The sequence below is a fragment of the Schistocerca gregaria genome, chromosome 8 (assembly GCF_023897955.1).
Source record: "Schistocerca gregaria isolate iqSchGreg1 chromosome 8, iqSchGreg1.2, whole genome shotgun sequence".
Classification (NCBI taxonomy): domain Eukaryota; kingdom Metazoa; phylum Arthropoda; class Insecta; order Orthoptera; family Acrididae; genus Schistocerca; species Schistocerca gregaria.
Genome location: NC_064927.1, coordinates 247,451,608 through 247,478,289, shown reverse-complemented (window position 1 = coordinate 247,478,289; position 26,682 = coordinate 247,451,608). Strand labels below are relative to the sequence as shown.

At 42.9% G+C, this 26,682-nt stretch overlaps 1 protein-coding gene across 1 annotated transcript in view; it reads left to right on the top strand.

Annotated features, from left to right (window-relative positions):
• The window catches only part of LOC126284988 (uncharacterized), a 357,367-nt gene that overhangs the window by 153,136 nt on the left and 177,549 nt on the right, over nt 1-26,682 (top strand). Inside the window, exons 4-5 of the mRNA XM_049984278.1 lie at nt 20,553-20,679; nt 24,569-24,703. Of these exons, the coding sequence (XP_049840235.1) occupies nt 20,553-20,679; nt 24,569-24,703 (262 nt within the window). The remainder of the gene's footprint in view (nt 1-20,552; nt 20,680-24,568; nt 24,704-26,682) is intronic.

Genomic DNA, 26,682 nt, shown 5'->3' with positions numbered 1-26,682 from the left:
CCCAGGAATCCCCTAAATTCAAATTTTACAGAGATTATGGGGGCCGGCCGCGGTGGTCTAGCGGTTCTAGGCGCTAAGTCCGGAACCGCGGGACTGCTACGGTCGCAGGTTCGAATCCTGCCTCGGGCATGGATGTGTATGGTGTCCTTCGGTTAGTTAGGTTCAAGTAGTTCTAAGTTCTAGGGGACTGATGACCACAGATGTTAAGTCGCATAGTGCTCAGAGCCATTAAAAAATATATATGTACGAGCTTATAGAGTATTTGGGCCAGATATACGAATGAATTGAAGGCCTTTTTTCCAGAGAGAACCCTAAATATTGTTCTTAACGGAACGAAAATCGACAGATGTAAAGATAATTTGCGGAGCACCCCAACGAAGCGTGACAGGAGTGTTCACAGTGCTTATATATGATCTAGCAGAAAACGTTGGACGCTCTTTAAGACTGTTCGCGGATTGTGCGATTGTCTTTAATGAAGTGGCAACATCAGAAGATAGTAACGATTTGTTGACTGACCTTTAGAGATTGATGAATGGTGCAGGCTCTGGCAGTTGACCCTGAACGTAAATAAATGTAACGCATCGGGCATACATAGGAAAAGAAAGCCACTACTGCACAACTGCACTATTGATGATAAATTGCTGTAAACATTATATATCGAAAAATATTTAGGAGTAACGACCTAGAGCGACCTTGGATATAATGATCACATAAAGCGTATGCCAAATGAGATTCATGGGGGAATCTTTAGGAAATGTATTTCATCGACGATGGAAGTGGCTTAAAGGCTCTTGTTCGACCGATTTTTGAGAGAGGGGGGGGGGGGGGGGGGAAGAAGAAGAAGTAGAAGAAAATCCAATGAAGAGCGGAGCGTTTCGCACGGGATCGTTCAGTCGGCGCGAGAGCGTTACCGAGATGTTCACCAGTTCCGTTGGCAGACGTTACAAGAGAGGCGTTGTGCATCACGATGACGATTACTTTGTGGGGCGCTCAACTGCGCGGTCATCAGCGCCCGTACAAAGTCCCAATTTTTACACAGTCCATTTTCTTTTCACAGCCCAATCTAGTAGCCCTCACAAATTATCATGATGAAATGATGACAAAACAAACACCCAGTGCCCGGGCAGAGAAAAATCCCTAATCCGGCCGGGAATCGAACCCGGGACCTTGTGATCCAGAGGCACCAACGCTAGCCCCTAGACCAGGCGCTGCGGACATGTTTGTGCATTACGGAGAGGTTTACTATTCAAATCCTGAGAGAGCGCTTTCCGGGAAGATTTGGACTACTCATTACTTTCTCTCACATACGTCTCGCGTAATAACTACGACGAGGAAATTCGGGAAATTAGAGCCAATACAGAAGCTTATCGACGATCACTCTTGCCACTCACCGTTCGCGAGGGGAACAGGGTAGGGGAGGATACGTTAGTGCTGCCAGAAGTACCCTCCGCCACCCACCGTTAGGTGCCTTGAAGTGTATGAATGTAGATGAAGATGTAGAATTATTAAGGGAGCAAGATGTGTCTGCAAGAACGCTATGTCTGTATTACACTGTCGAATTTCTGTGACAGATCTTTTATACAAACTAGTACTACGCGCTTTTAAATATAAAAGATGTAATAATTTAAAAGTTCTCCAGTATACCGTCAAAAATTTTAGAAAAGATTCTTGACATAATCTTTTACAGTATTACGGACCTGAGGGTGACATTGGACAAACGTTACCCTTAGGTCCGTCAGAACAACCTATCTGTCTTGTATGCGTTTATTACATAGAGCATTTTAACAAACAGTGTAGGTTTTGATGGGTTATTTGCATTACATGAGAACCTTCAGGACGTAACTGAATTTCGATTGTTGTTGTTGTTGTTCTGTACTGTGGAAGAGTGACAAACAGCCGCATAGTTTCCGTTTGTTTATACTTTATCAGTGCTCTTGTAGTTTTAGAACATACTTTGCGGCAGGAAGTGATGTAGACGTACACATCACCTGTTCCCTAATGTCCAGAGCTCCAGGAATAGATACGGCGTTAACAACGCGGATCTGGATGCTTGCAAATTAAGTCATACTTCCCATTCAGCGATAGCATTGGAACGGCAATTGCCTGCCCGACGTAAAGACTCAACGTCCTTCAGAACTAAGGTGACTGACGTTAGTCCCCTCGGCGGCGTTGTGACTCGGGGAAACAAATTTCACGCCGATACTTTGAAAACTTGCCGCAGTGTTCTTGGTATGGACGGCTCTGGAGAGCGAAGTTAGGGACAGAACGATGTTCTGTGACAGTTTTTTTCAAACGAGTTAACTTTAATTTGCAAAGTTGTGTAATTCTCTTTTGTCGAAGTTTGTTGGAAGCATTTCTTTGATAAGGCATTAACCTCTTTCCGACCACCGCTTAATTTAAGACACACGACGAGTCTTATCTCTGCGAAGAGATTAACTTGGCTAAAAAAAAAGTGCCCCTCTTAGCACAAATTTAACTTACTCGATTATACTCCATACTGCTTTGAGAGACTGACATCTCAGATTATGTACATCGTCTGTAGTAATGTGTCTTCTTGAATTCCGTCCCCGAACTGTCACTGATAAGGGCCATTTCTGTGGAGGTGTGAAAGAAAAGTCCCGTGGATGAATAATCTCCTTGTGAAACGAGATACAGTCAAATCGGTATTGCTGTAAAGTTACCTCTTATTGTTAGCCGCCAGTGACAACTACCTAAGGTCATGAACAACGGACGAGGCAGACTTGCCAGTTGGTTTCGTGCGGTAACAGGCGTTATGAACAGCAGCACTGATTGCCAAGTATATTATTAACTGAATGAAGTAGTACGTAGATCTCTATACAGCCAGTTTCGTTTTCGTTAGTATTTCAATTGCCGAACTACTTCCCGTTGAAAATAAGAGAGGGCGGTGCTACAAAAATTGTGCATCGCAATCCATTTGCTTTGTCTCCAAGATGTGTCATGGAACGTCTTTCTTTTTATAGCGAAAGCATATTCGACGCATAAGCGTTCTAGTTACCAAATTCAGTAGTTACGTAAAATTTAATAAGTGGCAACAAATGAAAATTAGCCCCAGGCGTACGTTAAAAACTGGGGTTTCCTGCCGTGTAGCTGCCAGTGAGCTTTAACCATTTGATATTCGAACACGCCTCCAGACCCTTTACCAAATTATCTGTAGTCACCACTGTTTTCACCTATTATTTCTAGTCACCGGAATTCTTGTATACTTCTACTTGGAAGAATTTTGTAGTCAGTTAGATCTGTGTTCTATGAATTAGTATAAAGTGCAATGCAGAGGGTATATTACGACCATCCTGTTCCATCAAGACTATGCCATGAAAAGGATTGTTTGTAAAAGTAAGAGTCTGTTCGTTGTGTTACTAGTCCAATTCCATGTTCATGTTCTGGACGGCAGCTATATTAATGGGCCTGCAAGTGCTTATATACGTCATCTCGCACTTCAAATCTCGGCAATATACGTTGCGTGTTTTCTTTGGACACAGGTTTGTTCTGCTCTCACACGGTACTTGCAGGTTGAGAACTGTTAATGTCCACTTTAATCAGCCTCCTCAAGCTTGCATTCAATACTACTCTATTCTGTTTAAGGTTTGTTTTTCCGGTTGTGTTGGTGTACGCTAACAGTGATAGGCCGCAGGATCAGTGGGAAAGTTGTTGGTTTACTCTGCGCTGTGTGTTGTATGTTCTGGTGATTGCAGATTACAAGCGTTTCCACTGTTGTGCGGGTATTTTCAAAGAAACGAAGGTGACTGGAGTAACGAAGCTAGTAAATCTTAGTTCCGTTATTAGTCGATTACCGGAGACAACGAGCCATTAATACCAAAATAGTAAGATGATGATGATGGAAAAATCTCCAAAATTTTGTCGTTAGAGTTCGGGTTCACTCTATATACTGAGAGGTTCAAAGACATTACCTCATCGTTTAATATATTAGATAGTTTGAAAATAGCATTTGGAGAATTTAACGAAATTTTCTCTAATTCTTTGCAGCTGACCGAACGCTGTAGAGTTGAGTCGCCGTCTACGGATTTATCCCATCCGATTCCATGTCGTCGTTATTACATTCCACTGTGGACTAAGGAATGCAGGCGCGCACCCCAGAGCTATTGCAGACAGAGAAAATGCGCTCAGTCCACTGGGTCATCCCTCTTAGAGGACACATACCAGCTGTCTCCGTCCGACGCCGGCGCTTTTTTACCCGCTGGGTGGGGCGTATCGCAGAATAACTCGCCCAGCATCGCGTGGGTGTCGTGGCCAGCTATCGACCCTGGCTTCGGCACGTCCGCCCACGGATTAGATACGGCGGCTTACCACAATCCCACGTCACGCCGCCGCTAAGTGGATTGCCGAATTTGTTTGCCCGCGGCGGGCGCGCGTCATGATCGCTCGCTCCGGCAATCCCCTCTTATCTCGATAGCGGCTTTTTGCCAATCACTTCCCGGCACTGCCCCCTGCTGCCAGGAGCTCGTGCGACCTATACGTATACACGGTGGATTTCAAGTCACCACCGGTTGTTGCTACAACCGTGAAAGATTTGATGATGGCCTTTGCACAGTCGATGTTTTTGGAACGGCGTTAAGCCGTCCTCTCACGGGATATGAGAACGCGGGTGGACGGCGACCTCGTGACGTCACATGAAATAAAGAATCTAGCATGAGAGATTGTTGCCTCTTGGGGACGGACATGGCCAGTGAGGTGTAATATCAGTTTACGTCACAAGCAGAACGTCGCAGCAGCCATATTGTATGGCGTAAAACATCGTATTTGTTAGGTTTTGCCGGCCGGTGTGGCCGTGCGGTTCTGGGCGCTACCATCTGGAGCCGAGCGACCGCTACCGTCGTAGGTTCGAATCCTGCCTCGGGCATGGATGTTTGTGATGTCCTTAGGTTAGTTAGGTTTAATTAGTTCTAAGTTCTAGGCGACTGATGACCTCAGAAGTTAAGTCGCATAGTGCTCAGAACCATTTTTTTTTTTGTTAGGTTTTCTTTCTTGTAGAGTACGTGGTATGAATATAAGCTGTTTCCAAGCATCAGCAAATTGAGGATTTCTCGAAAACTCATCGTTTTAGCTACGATTTGTTATAATAAAGTGGCAGGAAACTAAGCGTCTTTAGGTAAAGACTTCGTATAGTTGTTTCTAGTGTTGTAACTTCTGTGCTACAGAAGTATTCCGTTTCAATGCCACCGCTAAATGATGATCTATCAAAAGCTCGACTTTTTGGTACAGTTTGCATATTACATATCAAATAATGGCATTTTTTGCGACAGCCTGTAGAGAGTAGTCAGTGTATGCCATATACGGGAATGTGGTTGTTATGTCGAAGATGTAGAGCAATAGATAACGTCGTGAACTGTTGAGTAGCGAAATGAAAGGCAACAGGTTCGCTTTCACCATCTTCCAAATTTTTAACCTCACGTTTTTTAAAAAGATTCTGGGTCTTTCTTACTCATTTAAAAGAAGTATTATATCAAAAGTATATGTTATTTACTTATAAGTAATGTATTTGCCGCAGTTCATGCTGCATAGGCCAACGACTGGAATGTTTCCCCCGTGGCCAGAAATATTAACGTGACTACCAGTCTATGTCTGAAGATAAACACAATTTAGACGCCGGAAGCTTTTGCTATTATGAAACTTCCTGTAAAATATATGTACCCACATCCGGATTTCTGGACTGGCTCATGTCTGTGTTTTTTTCGGTGAATACAGCATCTTTTTCTGCAGTGGGAGGGGCTTCGAAAAAATCTCCCTTTCCGTTCCAGTGAAATTACGAAACAAATCTCGTTCTTAAAATGTGTGTTGAAGTACATTGTTTGTTAAAGTACATTGTTCGTCGTTGGCGAAGAGCAAGATGGCATAATGTTCTGGATCATAAACAAAGTGCAAAAGTTTTGTTTTTCTCTGTATAGACTCAGCTACATGCGTTCAACGAACTTGCAGATAACAGAACACTAAGGAAATATTCGGGACCAACGGGAGATCGATCAGGTCAAAGAACATCTTCATAAAACTGAGTTACGGGTGTAAAAAGTGAACCGTATGAAGTATGAATTCTTCAGATTTAATGATTGCGATTTCCACGTATTCCGGCTAAGGATACTTGTTGCTTGAAGACATTTTGATTCCATAAACATGTTAAAACGTCAGTCTTAGATCGATATTTTGCATATTTTCGGAAATTGCACTTCAGGATGGGATCTACTCGCTATAAATGCGTTGGATGTGGTGCATTGACCTAAAAGGGACTACGGTGATAAGTATGTGCGTTTTTACCGAGAATAGTCTTTCCTGACTTGCTGGGAATTTTTCCATTTGTCCTAGTAGTACTAGCAGCTTAGCAACCGTCAGTATTTGGTTGAAGCTAATGGGTTAGACCACACAAAGCCAGACGTGTTGGACTAACGAGGTGTGTATCACTTTGAAACACTGCCCTCCACACGTCGACTATCCGACATTAATCAGCGCGCCGCGCTTCCAATTACTGCGACCCACCCCGTACAGGGAGACGCGCTCGTTACCTCAGAGCCTTGTCGTGCTGAACCGTGTTTTGGATTAATGTACTCATTTTCTCTTGTCGGTTTACTCCGCCACCATCAAAATCGTTGCCGCAGAAAAAGAAGCAGTAGCAGATCGACCGACTGCTCGCACTGCTGATCTGTGTCTCGCTGTGTTGAGTGTGTCTCACAGCGCCGTCTGGGTTTCCTCCGCCAGTCGATCATGACGAAACCCCTGCCCATTTAAAAACAGTTTTAAGCGTCTCAACAACATTACCCGTGAGCCGAGCCGATAAGGTGAGGTAGTGTAGGTCGGTGGTTTCCGATGAATAATAGTTAAAAATACAGCACATGATGGGGAAATACTGTGATTTGAAATCGCAAGTATATTATTATTATTTTTAGTGGTGGTGGTGGTTGCTTTCACATGGACTTTGGCTACACGAACGCAAAGAAACATGTTGCTTTCGCGAAAATGCACGTTGAGGGTCTTATTTACGGAAAGCCAACATTAGGTAACAGATTTTATGGTTACGGAATCTCGCCAATTCCGTTAAAAAATTGTAGTAGTTCCGGTTATCTCCAGTGATATTCCCTCTGTATTTGCAAAGTTTAAAGTACACTCTTTGACGCAGTCATATGGCTCCTATCCTCCTCCCCCCCCCCCCCTCCCTACTATTTTCTTTCTTAAACTGCTGCTACGAAAAGAGGCCTCATACATCTGGCTTACCATTTCATGTCAAAGCTAGCCACACGCATTTAAAATTGTAAATCTCTCTCTCTCTCTCTCTCTCTCTCTCTCTCTCTCTCTCTCTCTCTCTCTCTCTCTCTCTCTGTCTGTGTGTGTGTGTGTGTGTGTGTGTGTGTGTGTGTGTGTGTGTGTAGAGAGAGTGTTCGGCATTTTTCTAGTGTATCTTAACTTTTCGGTCCATCCTGAGTTATTATGGTATTTTGATCGTTAATATTAGTGGAATTTTAGCGTAATTTGCATATCCGTAATATTATGCGTACCGTTGTGCTTCATGTAGCGGGAAATTTTTCGAAGTATTGGTCAATTTGTGAAAATGTTAAAGCAGCGAGAAAAGGATGAATGAGTCGAAATATTTTGTGAGCGGTGATATACGTGCGTTAGAAATCTTACTTGGAGCAATGGCTTTTCTTTACATATGTTATCGAATGGGGTCTGCCTTTAGCAAAACAGTTTTGTTTTTTATGCCACACATGTTTCACTGCAGTTGCAAGATTTTCCGTGGGCTTTTATTTTATGGTTGTTAAAGATAAAGAATTTTCTTTACTGTTTGTATACATGTAAATATTAGTTTTTAATTAAATATGTTGATTTTTATGTTTGTTTAACTTTTACAGAGCCATCTTTAGGAGGTAAATGTTGCTGTTAGAAACAGATAAATAAGTAACATTTTAGAGCTTCTTAAAATAACTTTTGCTGTAGCATAATATTTGATATATGTACTATAATGAAGCAACAAGCACGTTGTGTAAAGACTATGAACAGTTACCTGGTTGCCAATCGGGGAATAGAGTGTATTTTGTTGTTACATTTTCTAATTTATTTCGTATGTCTGCCAAGACATCCATTGAAGTGAAGGGAAGAAGTATCCGTGCTAATATTTTCTATTAGAATAACGTGTCGTATTTAAGTTCTTTGACTGTGAATTGCTCTTTCATAAAATTCCCTGGGTGTTGAAGCCGTGACGTGTCCAAGTTAAAACGCGAGCTTTTTTAAAAAAATATTCAACATATTTTTCGTCAGGAGCCGACTCTCTTCCGAGAGAGATATGAGAGCGTGTGCGTGTATCAGGACGACTTGCTACTGATGATGTGCCGTCTCCGGGGCGGGATTTGCATGCGCGAATGAGGATCATGGACAGCGAAGAGATTGCAGATCCTCCCCTCCTTCCTTATGCCCTAAGGTCGTGATTATGTAGCGGAAGGAAAACGGAGGCGTCCCGTACCGTCACAGACCGCGTTTTTAATTTTGGATCCTCGTGAACTCTTCTTTGTGGCGTCCGTCCCTGGCTACAGAGAGGTTATAGCCAGTGTGTGTTAAATTAAGTGGTGCATGACTGAATTTCCTCCGCGTCTTTTATTACACAAATGGAAGACGAAGTTTGAAATAGTGTTATTTTCAAAGGAAATCATCTTTCACAGAGCCATGTTCCATAATACCCAATTTCTCGAAAGACCTGTATTTGGTATTACGTTTATGTTCAGTACAGCACTTGGATTATTTACCCTATAGAATTATCTTAAAAGTTTCATTCGTTATTTTTATCCACTCACGTTTTAAGTACATCACGAAACAAGAATTTAGAGATGTGATACGCGCTTATTACTCACTTAAACAGAATTTTTTTGTCTTGCGCTGTATATTGATGCTTATATTGTACAAATTTATCTTAGAAACTTAAATTAATTTTACAGTTCACCAACTTCCATTTCAAGATTAGTTAAAACTAACATTTTTTTTGTAATGGATAGAGGTGCAAATCAGTGTAATTATCCGTAGGTATTGGTGATGAATAATATGAGAGAAGCTTCAAAGGCTCGTGTGTTCAAATGCCAGTGGAACATTTAGGCCCCACGTTCTCTTTCTAGCGAGAGCAAAACTGACATAGAAGTTAAATCTTTAGAAGACGTTATCATTAAGAAAAAGCAACAAGGCACGTAATTAAATTAGCTGGAAACAATTCCGAGGTGTAGGGGTGAAGCGGTATCTCGTTGAGCAGTTTCCGATGCTGGGCGATGATCTCAGCAGTGCCAATATTTAAGATTTAATGCACTGCTGTCTGCTGCGCATATATTGCACTGTTTTCAAATATTACTGCAGAAATGTTGTCAGGCCAACGTTAGCGAGAAATCGTTAGTAAATTGCATGGGAGGCCAAGCAATGTTTAAACATTTGTGCTTGCAGACATGCTACGAAACGTATGAAATAAGAAACACGTTAATGGCGGGTTGTAAATTAGAAGTGCTGTCACAAGTCGGGTAGAGAATTTTGTTGCTGGCGTACGTACGGAACACAGCATGCAATAGCATCGAGCAGAGGTGATTTTATTTACTTTTTTTCGCGTCGGAGCAGCCGCATTTATTACTAATAATTACAGCAATATTTCTTTTTGCCACATAAATCCTAGAAATACATAAGACAATAACTTTATTTGCGCCAGTACTTTACCAGCTGGTATTCACGTACTATCAGGATTGCCTGTTGTATATGTAGAGTATTTTTATTCAGTTGGGGGTCATTATGGTTTCCAGTTAATGGGAAAGTGAATAGATGAAGATTCGCATCTTTGTGTAATAGGCGCAGAGCGTTACAGAAATTCCGTACAAAGTCCAGCGGGAACCACTAGAAGAAAGGAGAGCCGTAGTATCAAATTTCAGAGTGGCAACGTTGAATGCGAGTAAAAAAAAAGAGCAGTACTTGCTGCAACACACATTTCGCTCTCCGTCCGCGAATGGTGCCCCAATGTACGCGAATGGTGCCCCAATGTAGGCTCTACTAAGCACTAAACGGCGTCTATGGGTATCGGAATGTGGCTGTGGACATAGATAGAGCTGGTGGTTCGGTGGATTCGGCGTCCGCCGACCGGAACGTCGCCAACTATGCCGCCAAGGCCGGTGCCGTTTATCTTAATGGCTGGCGAAAGCGGCGCAGAAATAGACGCGGCCCGCTGCCGACGCTCTGCTCTAGTCCAGTGGCCCCTGGACAAGGACACGACTAACCCACGGCTTGCGCTGGCGTCGGAAAATGGCTGCAGAGATTTTGCGACTGATGTGCCGATGTCCTCATCTATTTTCCGCACGTACCGACGTGGATCTCGTTAGGCACTGTAAAGTGAAACATTTATTCTGGGGGCGTGCTTATATAACATCAGTATCGGCACTCGGTAATAACAGAGAGAAAGAACTAACCCACTAGTACCCGATGGCAAGATGATTCGCAAATACCTAGGAGTAATACTACGAAGTGATATTTTACTTCATGCGCTTAGTCCCAGAGAACAGCGCGCAACTGCAAGGCTCTACTGGATTATGTTTTGTGCTTTAACTGTCAACCACTCTGTATGCCGATGTGTCGCAAGCGCTCATGGATTCCATCTTACCACCTTTGATCTTCCTAATGGACTTCTTCCGCAGGGAGTAAAACCCACGCTTTTCAACGGTCATCATTGTTCATCCATTTGAGCGACATATTCTGCCCATATTAGCCGCTTGCTTCTCATCAGGCATACAGTGTTTGGTCTATTGTAGATTTCATACAGCTCGAAATTATGGCCGGATCCTCCATTCTTCAGTTATCCAGAACGTCAGTCCTTCTTTAAGTCTTCGGTAGAAAACGAAATTATTATTTAAGTATTTTTTTCCGGTCGCTGCAAGTTTCAAAGCCATACAGCCCTACTGCTTGGATCAGTGTTTCATACAGATCGAGTCTCAAACACCTGGAGAGACTTCGCAGTTTAAAAATGTATGAATGAAGTATAGTTGATTTACGGCTTGGATCCTCGCTTTGAGCCGGCCGAGAAGCCGAGCGGTTCTAGGCTCTTCAGTCTGGAACCGCGCGACTGCTACGGTCGCAGGTTCGAATCCTGCCTCGGGCATGGATGTGTGTGACGTTCTTAGGTTAGTTAGGTTTAAGTAGTTCTAAGTTCTAGGGGACTGATGACCTCAGATGTTAAGTCCCATAGTGCTCAGAGCCATTTGAATCTCGCTTTGATTTCTGCCTCACACGATGCGTCCTCTGTAAAGATTACCCACTGATATTTAAAATTGTTAACTCTTTTGTATGATCGCGTTCCGACTACCAGAGGCCGAAGTAGCTCTCTTGAATGACACGAGTCCTGCTTATCACCAGATACGTCTTCTATTCATGCGCAAGGAGATTCTGTCCTTCGGCCACCTTCACTCTGCCGCTCATCCGCATCACAGCGGAAAAACTGCTATTTCTGTCGCAACCATCTGTTTCACACCACCCTCATTACTTGAATAGTGTTTCTTTTTATCGGAAATATCTTTTTCAGTGCTCTTTAGACCACAGGAAGTAGGTACGCACAGCAACACCAAGGTAGATGTACAAGAAAATTAGTGTCTCGATTTGATAGTTGCACTTGTTGATTGCTTTCTTTTGCAATTTTGCACACACTAGCTTAGTAACAATTACTAGATTAGATAATCCTAACACATTTAGATTTTTACTAACAAGTTACAACGATTTATCCTTAACCGCTGCCGTGAGACATGACATTGAAGACCTGTCTTATATTAGTCGTTCGCTATCGACACAGCCAGCTAATGATAGCTTTCTAGAAATAAGGGTCGTAGGCCAGCTCCTACAGCCGCTGCGCATTAAAGCGCCGCTTACGGGCTGGGGGAGGTTCCCCGATCCCGGATAGAGTCCGCCCGGCGGATCAATGAGGTTCCGTGTTCCGGCCAGCCTGGATGTGGCGGCGACAGAAAGGACATCCATCCACCCCTTAAGTAAACAATGCCTAATCCGTTATTAACTGTGCTGACGGCGCGCCGACCGAGGCATGAGAGCAACAGGGGAGGAGGAGGAGGAGGAGGAGGAGGAGGAGGATGGTACTGCAACAGAAGTACGCGCTGCCTCTTCGGAGGCAACTGGGAGGGACGTGTCGAACCACAGTACGCTGCTGTCTACACACGTTGAGCCAGGGAACACCTGGAATGGAACATGGATCATTGGTCACAGGACCGTTGCTATTCACAATATACATAAATGACCTTGTGGATAACATCGGAAATTCACTGATGCTTTTTGCAGATGATGCTGTGGTGTATCGAGAGATTGTAACAAGGGAAAATTGTACTGAAGTGCAGGAGTATCTGCAGCAGATTGACGCATGGTGCAGGGAATAGCAATTGAATCTCAATGTAGACAAGTGTAATGTGCTGCGAATACATAGATAGATAGATAGTTCCCTTATCATTTAGCTACAAAACAGCAGGTCAGCAATTTGAAGCAGTTAATTCCATAAATTATCTGGGAGTACGCATTAGGAGTGATTTAGAATGGATTGATCATATAAAGTTGATCGTCCGTAAAGCAGATGTCAGACTAAGATTCATTGGAAGAATCCTAAGGAAATGCAATCCGAAAACAAAGGAAGTAGGTTACAGTACGCTTGTTAGCCCACTGCTTGAATACTGCTCAACAGTGTGGGATCCGTACCAGATTGGGTTGATAGAAGAGATAGGGAAGATCCAACGAAGAGCAGCGCGCTTCGTTACAGGATCATTTAGTAATCGCGAAAGCGTTACGGAGATGATAGATAAACCCCAGTGGAAGACTCTGCAGGAGAGATGCTCAATAGCTCGGTACGGGCTTTTGTTAAAGTTTCTTCGACGAAGAGTCAAGCAGTATATTGCTCCCTTCTACGTATATCTCGCGAAGAGAACATGAGGATAAAATCAGAGAGATTAAAGCCCACACCGACATTCTTTCCAAGAACAATACGAGACTGGAATAGACGGGAGAACCGATAGAGGTACTCAAGGTACCCTCCGCCACACACTGTCAGGTGGCTTGCGGAGTGTAGATGTAGATCTTGCGGCTGACAAATGCAGAATTCGTCTGGCGGTTGTTGATATTTGTGAAAGAGTGCAAAGACGCCCAGTGCTAGTCTCAGTCACACGGGTTCAGCAGGAAGATGGATGTCATATTTTTGGGGCGGATGTAGGACGCCGCTCGTCGGTGTCAAGAGTAATTTGAAGCTCTGCGGTGTTGGGGAACTACCCTGCAATCTATTGTCCAGTCCTACGGTCAAAATGTGGGTGACAAGTTTGTATTTCAAGAGGCTAATGTACGCGGACAAACTATCATCATTTCCCTCCAGGAAACAGGAATCAGCCGCATGGAGCGGCCTTCAGTATATGGTGACATAAAATCGCACGTCTGCCGTATTTTGAAATAGCGAACTATGAAATTTGGCCTCAAATTCATACGAAGAGTTGACTACTGATACAATAGTGAATGGCAGCGTTGTTCGACTATGAGAAATCTTAGAACCGACCTGAAGTGAACATGTCTGTTTCATGGTTATTGGTTAAAAGGCGTTCACCTTTTGCACAGAACGGCATCCGCATTTAAAATGTTAATTTAGAACGTTAAGGTACATGGAGGAAGTGGAATATATTAGGTGATACGCATACGCGTTGGCAGTGCCTGTATGTATGCTTACGGCTGAACTAGTTACTTATGTAAGCAGCCCTTCGCCACAGCTTCCGTTACGCAGCGAATATCACACTTAAGCGGGGAAAGCCCGAAAGATCAAACTGCAAAATACTTTTTTAAGGACGGCAATGGAATGAATATTACATTCTTTGATACCTTTAACTCTCTAAACTACAAGTGTGCAATGGTGTGGCATAATCAATCCCCTGCAGATACTGTTACCGCCAAACAAATACTCGGTGTTTACAGAAATAATTCGTTAAAATCCGTTTAATACTATCAGGCGCCGTAATTTGGAACATCAAAGAAGTGTATGAACTGTAGTTGCGTTTAAATATCACTGAGACGAGTGAACCTCGCAGACAATTTCTGGCGAACAAGCTTTCTCGTTAGAAAATGCAGCAACAACAGCTTTTATTTCAGACGATTTGTCTTTGTTCTAACACTGGGTTCAGAAAATAGTATTACTCTGCGCTTTTTACACATCTTATCTTCGCTTTTGATCTTGCGGTCTAATATTGTTAAAATGTGGAGAACTATGTAGATCTAATCAGTTTGCTTCATTTTCCACTGTTCGCCGTTCAAACGATGGAAATTTCATTAAAGAAAGGCACTTCATTTCACTGTATCCCATTTTGTGATGTGTTGCCTACATATCAAACGTTACTGGAAGACGACTGACTGAGATCACCACCACATCGGCTAGGTGATTCCATCGATTTATGGTGTTTCACAGTGTTGATACTCTTAGACTAGTATGAACCGTGTAAAGTGTTTCGCCTCCTTGTGGAAAACTCTTACGAAGTCGACCTGAGGTGTCACTACAGTTATACTGCTGAAAGACGTCCCTACCTAGAAAAAATTGCGACGTGGAAAATTTTAGACGTAACTCTCGTGCGTCTCTGAAGAAACTGTACTCTAAACAATTTTGAAAGTCAGCATTTCTCTGTGTGTAGTAGGCAGGGACAGTGTTCTCAAGATATGAGGTTACCAAATGCAGGAAATAAGTGTTGCATCCATAACCAGATTGCTGGTTCTGGCTGCAGTCAGCGTTTTGCTTCATGCAGTCCATTCCTCTGTTTCACGTAGTTACTTGTAGTTATGCCTAAGAAGCGATTTGAAGAGCTAGCATGAACTGCGTGCGTCCCCAAGCAATAGACGAACGGAAATTCACCGAATTTAAATTTCGAACTTTTTGCTCCGAATGCGAAAATATTTTGTTGACATCCACTGATATAGGGGCAAATGACCATTGTAATAAAATAAGGTGAATCATAGCTCGCACGGGGAGATTTAAGTGCTTGTTTTTCTCGCGCTCTTCGAGACTGGAACGATAGAGAAATAGTCTGAAGGTGACTCAATGGTCCCTCTGTGCGAGCCGCTGTCGTCTGAACTGTAGTGCAGTCGCGTAGATGTAGACTGCTGTCACAGATAATATTCAACGCTACACTGATATTAGCTGATAAGATGTTCCTATGCACACGTTGATAATCACAGACGTCAAAACATTAGTTATCCCCAAAGAGAAGTTACTGTAATACCGCACAAGGCCCCATCTAGTTTTTGGAATGGCCTCAGTTCGACGAGAAAGAGAATCCGCATATTTCTTTAGCTATGCTATATCCAGCTGAAGCCATTCATTGATGATTAGGACGCACATAGCTACCAAATTGTGGGAATCTTGAATACTACGTTTTATCCGCGGTTCCAAATAATCTCAAACATCTGCTACGGGGTTAACGTCGGGTGATGGTCTGGCATAAGCTCTGTGTACATCTAAATCGCACCACAGCGACCAATGTGCGCTCTTGAGGGTGCGACCAATTTTTATTTTTTTGTGTGCAGTTTGCTTATGAACTTAGCCTCGCTAATTTCATCATAATGTTAATGACATTGCGAATTATTAAAAAAAATGTAGGATGGCGACAACCATCACGGAGCTTCGGATGTGGCAAGACATACTACCACTTAATCGCTTCTGGAAAAATTGTCCGTTAGAAAATAATGTTCCTTTCATGACGAAATGACTCACCGCCGCCCGGAGAGAACCAGCAGCTACGAGCTACGATCGTGCTGTTAGTCCACACACCGTAATTAAGCTTTCTTATGTCCATTTTTCATTGTTGTTTAAAGTGTGCTATTGAGAAAACCCACAAAATGTGGTTACTGTTCAGACTTTGATAGATGGCAAGGGTATTTAACCGTTTTAACGCGAGTCCGCCACGGTAGCTGAGTGGTGAGGGTGACAGACTGTCAATCCAAAGGGCCCGGGTTCGATTCCCAGCTGGGTCGGAGATTTTCTCCGCTCAGGGACTGGGTGTTGTGTTGTCCCAATCATCATTATTTCATCTCCATCGACGCGCAGGTCGCCGATGTGGCGTCAACTAGAAAGACCTGCACCAGGCGAACGGTCTACCCGACGGGAGGCCCTCGTCACACGACATTTCATTTCAACGCGAGCACGTCCATTACAAAATATTCACGGGATAGCGATGTGCACATATACTGATGGCGGTAGTATGACTCACACAAGTTCTAAAAGGGCAGTGCTTTGGCGGAGCTGTCATTTATACTCAGGTGATTCGTGTGGAAAGGTTTTCCACATGATTATGAACGCACGACGGGAACTAACAGTCTCTGAACACGGAATGGTAATTTGAGCTAGAAGCATGGGACATTCAATTTCCAAAATCGTTAGGGAATTCAATATTCCCAGACCCACAGTATCAAGAGTGTTCTGAGAACACTAGATTTCAGCCATTATCTCGCAACGCAGTGGCCTTCGGTCGTCCCGTAACGACCGTGAGCGGCGACGTTTGCACAGAGGGTCAGTGCTAACAGACAACTAACATTGCGCAAAATAACCGCAGAAATAAATGTGGGGCATACGAAGAAAGTATCCGTTAGTACAGTTCGTTGAAATTTGGCGTTAATGGGGTATGGCAACAGACAACCGACGCGAGTGCCTTTGCTAACAGCAAGACATCGCCTGCAGAGCGTCTCCTGGGCTCGTGACCGTGTCGGTTGGATCCTGGACTTCATGGGAAGCCATGGTCAGATGAGTCCCAATCGCCAGTGGTAGGGATCTTGAGTAGCGTAGATCCCATGAAGCCGTGAACCCAAGTGGTGCAAGCTGGTGGTGGTACTAATGGAGTGGGCTGCGTTGACATGGAACGGATCGGTCCTGTGATCCAATTGAACCGGTCATTGACTGAAAGCCGTGTTCCTAAAAAACAATGCAATTTTTGTGGGTGACAATGCACCATGTCATCAGGCCACAGTTGTTTGCGGTTGATTTTTAGGAACATCGTAGTCATTTCGTGGGAATGCTTTGGCCACACAGATCGCTCGACATGAATCCTGTCGGTCATTATCGGAGGTCAGTTCGTGCACGAAATCCTGCACCTCCTACAATTTCGGTATCATGGACGGTTATGGAGGCAGTACGGCTCAATATTTTTGTAGGGGACTTCCAACGACTTGCTGAGTCCATGCCATATCGAGATGCTGCACTACGCCGGGCAAAAGGAGGTCCGATATGATATTATGAGGTAGCCCACAACGTTTTTCGTCACCTCAGTGTAAATGTGTTCAGTAGTCACACGTTCAGGTTTATATATTGTGAACGTTGGCGCCAACAGTGTTCTTCCAGTCTGTGGATTGCAGAAGTAGCGTTGGAACCAACGTAGGCCCAATGTTGGTACGTCTTCGTTGCTTGGCGGTATTTCGTCCAAACATCAAAGGAGGACATTAAGCAAATATCGATACGCCGACCAAACATTTGCTCCAAGGTCGTATTTATGTCTCTGCCGTTTGGAAGCAGAGTTCGTTCGTTCCTTTGTTCTTCGTCGTCGTCGTCGTCGTCGTCGTATTTATTTACAAGCCGAGTTTTCCCCAATGTCTCATGAACAGCGGAGCAATATTATTCACACTTAAAACCACAAATGCACCGTCTGCGACATCTGCGTTAAACAGGTTTACTTTGGTCCTATAAGAACTCAACTGAATGTTGGCTACAGTGCGTGAGCGGTGTCCCATAAATATTGGCGATTTTTGGCGCCAGCCTTGCCACTAATGTATGGACAAGGGTAACAGCGGAATTCGGCAACATTCCAAATAGGAAAGCTATTTCTAAAAACTTAATGTTGATTCTAATAAAGCGATATTTAGAAAATAATAATTTAACTGAAGGTTTAGAGCTACTGCCTGTTACGGGGAATGTTGGACACAATGTCATTTAGAAAAGTCTGAAATAACGCCACATCTTTATAATCACCGTCTTCATCAGCTACACGTTGAATATGATCTCTTCAGCTCAGGGCATTTTGTCAGTTTGCCACCGATTTGTCCCATCTTCTTTAGACAAAAAGTGAATATCCATTTACGTCATAGAGAATTATCGTTTCAGGTGTTTCTCTTTGCCGAATAGCACAGATTTCGCATCCATTTAAGAACGACAGTGACGACTTAAGTCCAGAACAGCTGCTATTATGAGTAACTTAGAAATAGATATCCTCGGAGTACTGAAGCAACTTAAATCACCTAATAAAAACAAGTCTTTCGGTCCAGACGGCCTACAAAGTAGGTTCTTTTCAGAGTATGCTGATGCAATAGCTCCATACTTAATAATCATATACAACCGCCCGTTCGACAAAGGATACGTGCCCAAAGACTTGACAGTTGAACAGGTCACGCCAGTAATCAAGAGCTAGTAGGAGTAATTTATTAAATTATAGGCCCATATCGTTAACGTCGATACATAGCAGCATTTTGGAATGTATGTTGTGTTCGAACATTATGAATTTCGTCGAAGAGAATGGACTATCGACACACACACACACACACACACACACACACACACACACACACACACACACACACACTCTACCAGTTAGGAAACATTGTTCGTATGAAACACAACTAGCTCCTTACTCACACGAAGTGTAGACTGCTATTGACAAGGGATTTCAAATTGATTTCGTATTTCTAGATTTCCGGAAGACTTTAGACACTGTACCTCACATGGGACTTATTATCAAATTGCGTGCTTATGGAATATCGCCCGAGTTATTTGACTGGATTCGTGATATCCTGTCAGAGCGGTCACAGTTCGTAGTAACTGACGGAAAGTCATCGAGTAAAACGTGATTTCTGGCGTTCCCCAAGGTAGTGTCACAGGCCTTAGCTATATAAACGATTCAAGAGACAATCTGAGCAGCCGTCTTAGGTTGTTTGGAGATGTGTCGTTTATTGTCTAGTAAAGTAATGAGAGGACCAAAACAAATTGCAAAACGATTTAGAACAAACATCTGTATGGTGCGAAAAGTGACATTTGACCACAAATAATGAAAAGTGTGAAGTCATCCACTTGAGTGCTTAAAGGAATCCGTTTAACTTCGGTTACAAGATAAATCAGTCAAATCTGAAGGTCATAAATTCAAACAAATAGCAAGGAATTACGATCAGCTTAAACTGGAAAGAACGCATATAAAAAAAAACGTTGTAGGGAAGGCAAACCAAAGACGGCGTTCTATTGGCAGAGCACTTATAAAATCTAACAGATCTACTAAAGAGCCTGCCTACACTACTTTTGTCCATTGTCTTTTGGAGTACTGCTGCGCGGTCTGATATCCTTATTAGATAGGGTTAACTGAGTACATCGAGAAAGTTCAAAGAGCACCACGTTTTGTACTATCGCGAAATATGGGAGAGAGTGTCACTGACATGATAGAGGATTTAGGGTGGACATAACGTTTTTCGTTGCTACGGAATTTTCTCACGAAATTTCAATCACTAGCTTTCTGCTCCGAATGAGAAAATATTTTGTTGACGCCAACCTACATAGGGAGAAACGAACATAATAATAAAATAAAGGAAATCAGAGCTCACACGGAAAGATACATGTGTTAGTTTCTTCCACGCGCTGTTAGTGATTGCAATAATCGATAATTATTGTGAAGGTGGTTCGATGAACCCTCTGTCTGTGCGATTTGCTGAGTATCCATGTATGTGTAAGTTGCTCTCAATCATTTCCGTGTTTCCTGTGTTCTGAATAATGTCTAAATTCGCGAAAATTATTTTACATGTCATCCGAAGTTGTTTACTTAAAATAGCTACGTCGTAAGCTTAGGTTCAGTTGTTTAAGTGCCTCAATTATTAATTGCTTCAACTGTTGCTGGCTGTAAACCGAAATTATAGTAGAGTTTTCTGTATCTATTGAGATGCCCTTCATATATAGAAGCAAGATTGCTTGATTTGTTGTGCAAGTATTGTCTGTTATCCACACTCAAGTTTTTAAAAAAATAACTGTAATAATGTCAAACTTCGTTTTGAACACTCTAATGCTTTACGGAAAGAGCGAATGTCAGCACGGTTCCTATCGGACGTGCTAAGCGCTTGCCTTCGATTTGTGAACTACTTTACTTCTCAGTTACAGTATGAACTACAGTTTGGCGTACTCACTGAACAACACCCAAACTCAGAATTTTTCACATTGCCAGATGGAAAGAAACGATAAAGAAAGAAACACTTTAAACAGGCTAGTGATCGATGAATTTAAATGGGACATTTCCATCGAACGATCTGTCAGATCGAAGCATCGTGGTTGTTACACTGCTATGTAGCCTATTATGCCCCACTATTTAACATTTTCGATCTAACACTCTGAGGCAGTGAGAACCATGCCACATATAGTAATTTGCAAGCTGGTCATACTCTTTACCCATAAAAAATGCTTTTCGCATAATTGATGTAATCAGACAATTCTGAAACAGTACAATTACAATACCGATTAGCCGATGGAAGTTACAGCAGACTGGTTTGGATTGCAGGGAGCACCAGAATGTGGACCTCCCGGAGCCCGGACGCTACGCCACTGGGATCTTCTACCTGGACAAGAGACACCACAATGAAAGCGAGGAAGCCTTTGGGAAGCTGGCTCAGGAATGCGGCCTCAGGGTATGTTAAGTTTGTTTCGTTGCTTATTAACTTACGCTTGTCATTCTGAAGTTCTGCAGGTAACGTAAAAGTGACGAAATATTTCCCTAGCGTTGTACACAAACCACTGTTGTGTTGCTCTAACCGCTAGCGTTACGAGCTGTTCAGAGGTCTCGATCACTTAGAGCATGAGCGTAGAGACCCGCGCAAACGGAAGCCGGAAACTGTACCCTAAACACAGCTGTCTGACCGCAGTCGCCCATTGCCATTTTTTTTTTTTAAATAGACAGACAGCTTTTCTTACTGGGGACATCACATCTGCGATTAAGTTACTGGTTTAACTTACTAACGACTGCATTCAACTTAGATTTATTCATATAAAATTCAATAAATCGAGATATATTCGTATAAAAACCACGTTCAGTCATTCTTGCCGTAAAATATTGCTATTGTATTATACTCATTTAACTTCTTCTACGTCTACATAGGCAATTATGCACAGCGGTCACTTCCATTTAATTTCATGGAAGCTACAGCAGATGCGGACATCACAATAACACAGTTAAATAGACAAAGATTTCAACTATATACCCTCATTTTGACACAGAACTAACACATGTCGTTATGAAAGTTAATGGAAGGCGAACAAAAAGTGCCTACTGCCGCGATCGTAAAAACATGAACCAGCTCAGGCGACCAACTGTGTTATCGGTCTGACCACAGATCTGAGTGTGTAAAATGTTGGATTGCTCATAGAAGCATTAAATCACTACTGTTCGGTCAATATGGTAGAGCAGTCCGACCAAATTTGGCTATAAGCTTATGGTCGCTAAACGGTTCGTGAGGTGGAGGGGGGTCTGGCATTTCCGCTTTGCAAGCAGAATTGTGTCTTGTTATCTGGCCTGATTCTGAAAACTCGGTCTTTCAGATTAGTCGGATGTCGTTTTGCGAAGTTCTGGTTTGACAGTTGTTGTAGGCTGGCAGAACAACCACATCCTGCCTATCCAAAATGACTGCGAATTACTTTGCCTGCAGATTGCTGCGTCTGCAATTCCTCCTTTGTGGAGAAAACGCATGCGATCCCTCCATGGACCTTCCGGATTCCGAATTCAGTGGCGACATTTCGTCACAATCAGTCACATACTCGTCCAACAGGCCTCAACGAATTTCCATTCGTTGATTTTTTAAAAATTTTTATCGTATGTAAGCATCCCGCAGATGCGGGACACAACTCGCACAGCCATAGCGATAACCGAAGTTGCATGATATCTACGACAATACAGCCTACATACAGTTGTGCACACAGTTCCTTGGTCATAATCCTCAGATTACACCGATGAGTTGATAGAGACGCTGTTCATTATGAAAGGCACGTGGCTAGTCTTGCGCATCTGTCGCAGCACTATTAAAACGGAGCACCCCCTCGTCTCACGTTACACTCGCCTGTTTTATCGTCTTTGTACACCTTTGGTAAGTGTCGACAGATTTTAATTCGTGCAATTTATTCAACTGTGAGGAATACAGTGGGACATTTGCTTTATACAGAGATTCCACTTTGGAACTATACTTGCTGCTGCTTCGAATTGTCGGAAGACAAAGAAACCACTATAACTTTAGCAGAAAGAATAAAAAAGTTAGTTCTACAGCAACATGAGCTCTCATGCACATTCAGTCAATATAAAAAAGTACGAGGCATTAGTTTTCGAATGACTCTTGCAAATGTAGCAATGAAGTGTAATTGAAAATCCCTCGCATTTGAGCAGTCCACCGTAAAACATGAAATGCCAAACAACAACAAAAAATTCGATTAGTCCCTGAGCTGAACTCTGTCATGCTGAAGATTATTTACTCATGTGCTATTCAGGTGGTGCATTAAAGTTTCAATAAATCACTTAGGTCCAGACCGAAACATCGAAAATAGATTATCTAAGAATAGCCTGATTACCGACTGAGCTACCGAAGCACGACTCACGCTCGGACCTTACAGCTTTAATTCTGCCAGTATCTCGTGTGGCAGAAGTAAAACTGTGAGGTCCGGACGTGAGTCGCGCTTCGGTAGCTCAGATGGTAGAGCACTTGCCCGCGAAAGGCAAAGGTCCCGAGTTCGAGTCTCGCTCGCGCACACAGTTTTAATCTGCCAGGAAGTTTCATATCAGCGCACACAGTTTTAATCTGCCACTAAGTTTCATATCAGCGCACACTCCGCTGCAGAGTGAAAATCTCATTCTGGACACTGATTACCGTTGGTATATCATGATTTCTTTCAGATTAAAGTTGTGGCAGTTTGCTATTTTGTGAAGGAACGATTTTCTTTTTGCACCAAAGTGTCATTTTCGTGATAACGAAAAATGTGAACCTGTCACTGAGTACGAACGCCAGCATCTCCTGTTGTTCTTATGCCACAAAAGAGCCTAAATGAAGGGATTACGCTTCCATGTAGATAAGTTTGTATTAGTTGATGAAGTGAAATAATTACTGTGTTCACCCAACTGTTACTCGTTGACTTATCGCAGGTTATGCTTATGAGCAGTGACCTAGTCTTGGTAATGCCGCTAGTCGTTAGTATTTCACAATGTTGTAGTTTGCATAAAGTATCGGAATTCCTCCGTTAAGTAGTATTTTATAAAGTTTTAATTCCTCTTCATTAAAGATACAGCGATGAATAAAGACGTGTGATACATTTTTTCTGACATAAAAAAGTAAGGTGGCAATAATGTTCTTCATGGAATAGCAGAACATGTCATAACCTGACAGTTTGACGAAATATACCTTTTTCTGATAGTACAACATAATGGAGATAAAGTACTTCCTGGTATGGCAGATGTTATACGCTGCCAGTTTCACAAAGTATACCTTTTTCTGATAACACAAGATACATTCGGATTAGTGCGCTAATTTCTTATGGTTTGGCGTCGGCGAATGCCTTGTTTTGAGGACGTGAAACAAAGGTGTTGATTTGCTGATTCCGTTTGTAGTTCATGAAAAGCGTCGCCCCCGCTTGAAGATATTCTACCTGGTGAGAGAAATTTAAGCGTGACACCACGTTACTCTTCTTCGCCGGTAAAAGACTGGTGGATACGAGAATAATGTGTCTTCCGTGAATAGCATATATGATTAATATAACCATGTGCATTTCATATCATGACTTACATCTTTCACTAATGTGAAAGCCAATTAGGACTGTCACACCTTGTGGAAACGTGTTAGATAAGAAATTTAAAGAAATGAATCTAGCCGCCCCCGCGTACTAGGATGCGTTACGTAAAGGACCTTAAGTAGTAAAACTTCAACTGCTTTATTGCAGCCGTTTATTCTGTGTGTGTTCAGTAATGTGCAGAGTTTAGATTAGTGCAATGTATACTACGTTTCTATACACCTGGTCTTTGTAAGGAACTAGAAGTGCCACCTGTGTTATGAAAGGAGATCCTGCTAAATTTATACGGTCGATAAGTGAGCTCTATTGCAGTCTGTGACGTGAAGTACCATGAATGCATCTAATACACAGGTTTTGTGTTTAATGTTCAACGATTTCCAAACAGATGTTGAGCTTACTGCATGTTGTATTCCACTGAGGATCAATTTATCATTCTCTGACCTGTCGGGACATGCCACGTTCGGTCGTAAATTTCATTCTCAAGTTCAACGTACGCTTGTTGGTAAACGCTTTGACCATGTTGAAGACGACTAGATTGTTGTCACGAACTGTTGGAATCGCTAATTTGCCGCTTCGTATGAGACGGAGCTGCAAAAGCTGACGCCGAGGTAGGACAAAATCGGCAGTATTGAAGGCTTCATTGTGAGACAGTAGATGAAAATTGTATGGCATCGTGTGTTTTCCGTGTTTTAATGAATATCTTTTTACGAGGGACTCTCTAGAGCAGTATCGGTGAGACTGTGGTGTGTTTGTCAGGTGGTGTGCTGGAGGACGGTGCCCACGGACGCGACGGGGATCGGCGACGTGGCGCGCAACAGCGAGCCGTTCATGCGGCAGGTGTTCGTCGCCTGTGACAACCCCAACGTCGACGAGGAGGCGCTCACCCGCTCGGTGAGTACCACTAGTGTAGTAGCCGCACACGTCAGTGTGTCCATCTGATACGGCCGTAAGACGAAAGTGCCCAGTGCGCATGAGGAGAACGAGTAGCCAAGCCGTAGTGGCAGGCGTCAAACGTCCCGTCGATAGATGATACGCGGGTCAATGTCGGTGGTTCAACCCGTAGTGTAGGTCCCAGCTGTGAAGTGCCTCCAAGCTGTTACACTTCTCGCAGCGTGGGGATAGTGATGGAAGGTTCTCAGTTTGTTTGTTGAGTAGCGTGTTGGCTATCTGCGTGCTGAACAGAATTTTTAGTTAATATGGTAGTTTATCTACAGTGTTAATTGGTCTTACGGTATTCAATGGTAAAATTCCTATCGCAGTTACACCAGAGGTTTAATAAAATTATGATTCAAACTTCCTCGCGTATTAAAACTGTGCCATCCTGGGTCTCGAACTTGGATCTTTTCATCCTGCGAACAGCTCTTCCCATAGATAAGTTGCCATAGTTGAATCAAAACAGTGTGATAGAACCCATTTCTTCCACCCTTCTGAGCTTCATTAAACACTTATCCTCCATGGCTTGCTGGGCTAGCATCCCTGGGAGGGGGGGGGGGGGGGGGGGGGGAGAAGAGAGATTGGTGGATGGGGAAGTATTTCGAAGTTCTTTTAATTGTATTTCTCAGCCTCCGGTCACAAAATAGTCTTAGTTATCAGTTTCTGTTAAAAAAGAAAGGAGGGTCAGTACAATACTAGGGGACAAAATACATCAGACGAATGCCCTTGAATCAGTTAAGTACTAACTCGTGATCTGAACAGGCCAAGAGGGGCGCCACAGTGTGAACATATCTGCACTTCGATTGTTGGAACTGAAATCTGCATTTAACTATGTAATAGTATAATCGCGAACACAAGACTTAAAATATTTACAAAATTAAATTGTGAGAGAAAACTTTCGAGGGAAGTTTCATATTCTTAAAGTGAAAACTAGTAAAAAGTAGTAAATAGAAGTGAAGGTGAACTTGACATACACTAAGGCGACAAGTCATGGAATAGAGATACGCATATATACAGGTGGCGATCGTATCGGGTACACAAAGTATAAAAGGGCAATGCATTGGCGGAGCTGTCATTTGTACTCAGGCGATTCATGTGAAAAGGTTTCCGACATGGTTATGGCCACATGACGAGAAATAATAGACTTTGAACGTGGAATGGTAGTTGGAGATAGACGTATGGGACACTCCATTTCGTAAATCGTTAGGAATTCATTGTTCCGAGATCCACAGTGTCAAGATGTGCCGAGAATACCACGGCTGCTGTTCTGCAGGGAACGGTAGCTCCATTTTATTCCTTCCTGATCTGTCAGCCCAGTTTCAACGAAACGGAACGTGAACAAATGCTAATATGGACTTTAATTTATAGTTCCTATAGTGGTTAGGCAGAGAAGGAATGTGAGCTGACGTTATGCTAATGCACATTTAGCCGCACCAGAAAGTGTAAGTCAAGAAACGCACGCAGGTATGGATGCGTGTGGATTAAGAAACGTTGTGGTAGTTCTGGTACATTGGTAGAACATTAACACCTTTGAAAGTGGTGTATGGCTTAATATTTACCTCGTCTCCCCATCCGTGTACAATACCGGCGTGGTTGCGTCAGATTTTCTCCCTTCGTGTTGACTTCTCCAAAGATGTCCATTTGAAAATGGAAGTCCTCGTCGCATTGGGATGTGGAGATTAGGACATAGCTCGGCAGGAGAGTGAAAACCTGCGATTTCAGCATATTATAACTTTTAATTGACACAAACGTGGGTGAGTTAAAGTACATACGTCTTTGTCGCATCAGCTCAAAAGACCGACATAGGCACAGAGTTTGGTGGAAAAAAACTGATGTCCATAAAAAATTCATATTATAGCTTTTTTGTTCAGGAAATCTGGAGGATTTGGACGAAAATACGGAAACACCACGAAAAATACATGCTTGAACATAAATGC